General features: G+C 37.1%; 1 protein-coding gene across 1 annotated transcript in view; it reads left to right on the top strand.

Moving 5' to 3' along the window:
- The window catches only part of CDH7 (cadherin 7, type 2), a 146,550-nt gene that overhangs the window by 61,521 nt on the left and 82,528 nt on the right, over nucleotides 1-2,501 (top strand). Inside the window, exon 3 of the mRNA XM_012660079.1 lies at nucleotides 1,927-2,221. Coding sequence (XP_012515533.1) covers nucleotides 1,927-2,221 — 295 coding nt within the window. The remainder of the gene's footprint in view (nucleotides 1-1,926; nucleotides 2,222-2,501) is intronic.

Genomic DNA, 2,501 nt, shown 5'->3' with positions numbered 1-2,501 from the left:
TTGTCAGCAACGGGAAAGATAGTAAAGTTCAGGGCTTCTGAAACGGTATGTGTTGTGTGTATGTGTGTGTGTGTGAGTGCTGGAGGGATAGTAGAAGAGAAGGAATCTTTCTGTTGAATGATTGGAAAAACAACCAAATGAACCTTTTACTTTTAAGCTCTTACACTGTCAGTAATGGAGAACAACCAACAACACCATAATGTAAAACACAGCATCACAGCACAGGGTGAAGTTCGTAGCCAGGACTTAATGTGTATTTTATATTGAAAAGACATTTATCCTCTCCCCATACCTGGAATACCACAGGAACAATGAATAACCATGCCATGAAAACAGCAATCAGTTGACAGGAACTAGTTAATTATGAGGGCCAGTTCCATAAATGGAAGCCCTTAGAGTGGTATTAGCCTTTCTGTGCCTCAGTTTCCTCATCTGTTGATAGGATTAATAAGGGCAGTTGTGAATATCGCATGAATGCTATGTAGAGAGTGTTAAGAATAGTGACTGACATCTAGGAAGTTCTCAATAATTCAAATATTTCTTCCTTCTTAAATTAGAGAGAGATAAGTACTTAACAATAACCCTGAGAATGACTCAAGAAAATTAAGTAATTCATAATAGTTCAAGAACAAACCTTCCCCATACGCTGGATAAACGTGTGGCACAGTTATCCACTAGATAATTCCACGTTGAAAAATTTAAAATTATAACTTGTGCCAGAATTATTTTTTGTATTATTTAGTCCCGACTAAAAACTTCAGATACAGAAAGATTTGCTCCAGGTATTTAAATACTCTGCAGCAGATATAAACACAGCTGTTACAGCGTAAGGGAAGAATCGCTTACAGGAGACCATGGTAAGGATGAAAATCTACTGTGCCTATACTTTCCTAAGTGGTTTTTTTTTCATATTTTCTATTTCTTAGCACCTAATTGTCTTAAAAAATGCAAGCCCAGTTCTGTAGGGCCTTGAAAAGCTTTTTTATTTGGTAAATTGGGTTTTTATATTCATTTTAAACAAAGTCCAGAATGATAGCAGTTATAGGGAATGGAAGATTATTGAAATGATAGACTGAGTAGTGTGTTTCTCAGGTTATGCAGATCAGGAAAATGTGTAATTATTTCTGAGTTTCCCAAGGTTCCTCTGTTCAACATAATGTTCTGACATACAGAAGGGACAGTCCCAGATATGAAATGCAAATCAGTAGGTGCTACCTCTGCTGCTGATGCCGGGGTTAATCATGCAAATCTAATGCAGTTCTTGGTATTTCAAGAAAGGTTTTAGTTGAAGTCCCATGCACGTATTGATTTAAAATTCCCACTTTAGAGAGCCGTGTAATTTTTTCAGCTTCATATTTTAAAATACAGAACAGGATTTGGAAGACAGATTTAGTGACTGGACATCCATCTGTATTTGTTAATCACGGAAAGTAGTGTGAGTAGGGGCCAGGGAGGAGGGAGAAAGGGTCACCTTTGAAGAATGTGAGGATTTCTGAGCATATTAAATTATACATTAGAACTAAATTTACAAATGTTCTATAGAAAGTCTCTTTGCTTGGAATAAGGTCAAATCAACCAATTATACATGTTTACTGAATGCCCGCTCTGTTCAAAGAAGATGGCTAGAAGTGGCAAGGACAAACCAAATCAAAAATAACACTATAACAAGTTCCTAACTTTGGGAATGATAATAAAATACCTTTGGAAATGAGACTGTTTACAGGAAGAAATGAAATTGTCTTGCTCACGCGTACAAGCTGACACATTCTAATAGCCTTTCTGCTGTGCACAATAAGCGTTAAGCTTATCTTTCCAAGAACAATAAAATTTCATGTACTGCTGCCTGACGTAAGAATTATTTTTACATATCTACATATCGCTGACTCTCTTGTAAGTTAATCTCATCTCACATGAATTTTTCACCAGCTTCACTCTGATGTTGATAAAGGAGATGGTTCCATCAAATACATCTTGTCAGGCGAAGGGGCAAGTTCCATTTTCATTATTGATGAGAACACTGGGGATATTCACGCTACCAAGAGACTGGATCGCGAGGAGCAGGCCTACTACACCCTCCGAGCTCAAGCGCTGGACAGGCTCACCAACAAACCCGTGGAGCCCGAGTCTGAGTTTGTCATCAAAATTCAGGATATCAATGACAACGAACCCAAATTTTTGGATGGTCCATACACTGCAGGAGTTCCTGAAATGTCTCCTGTGGGTAAGTAAAGAACATGCTGCTTTTGTAGTGAGTTTCTGATGTTAGGAGGTTTGTATTTAAAATTGAATTGTCATTAAGAACTGGGGAGAAAAACACATTGTATGTGTATAGCAACTACTAGGATGAAAGGAAACTTTGAGACATGTTAGTGGTCAGTACCCTTTAATTCAACACATTGTTTTATTTATATGAAAAATTAGGAAAATTTTCCTTTTGCATAGCTATCTCAATGTCCTGAAGAAATTATTTATATTTCAACTATACACACACACACATGTAC

This window comes from Propithecus coquereli, unplaced genomic scaffold (genome assembly GCF_000956105.1).
Source record: "Propithecus coquereli isolate 6110/MARCELLA unplaced genomic scaffold, Pcoq_1.0 Scaffold650, whole genome shotgun sequence".
Lineage (NCBI taxonomy): Eukaryota > Metazoa > Chordata > Mammalia > Primates > Indriidae > Propithecus > Propithecus coquereli.
This window is presented reverse-complemented; position numbering and strand designations above follow the sequence as displayed.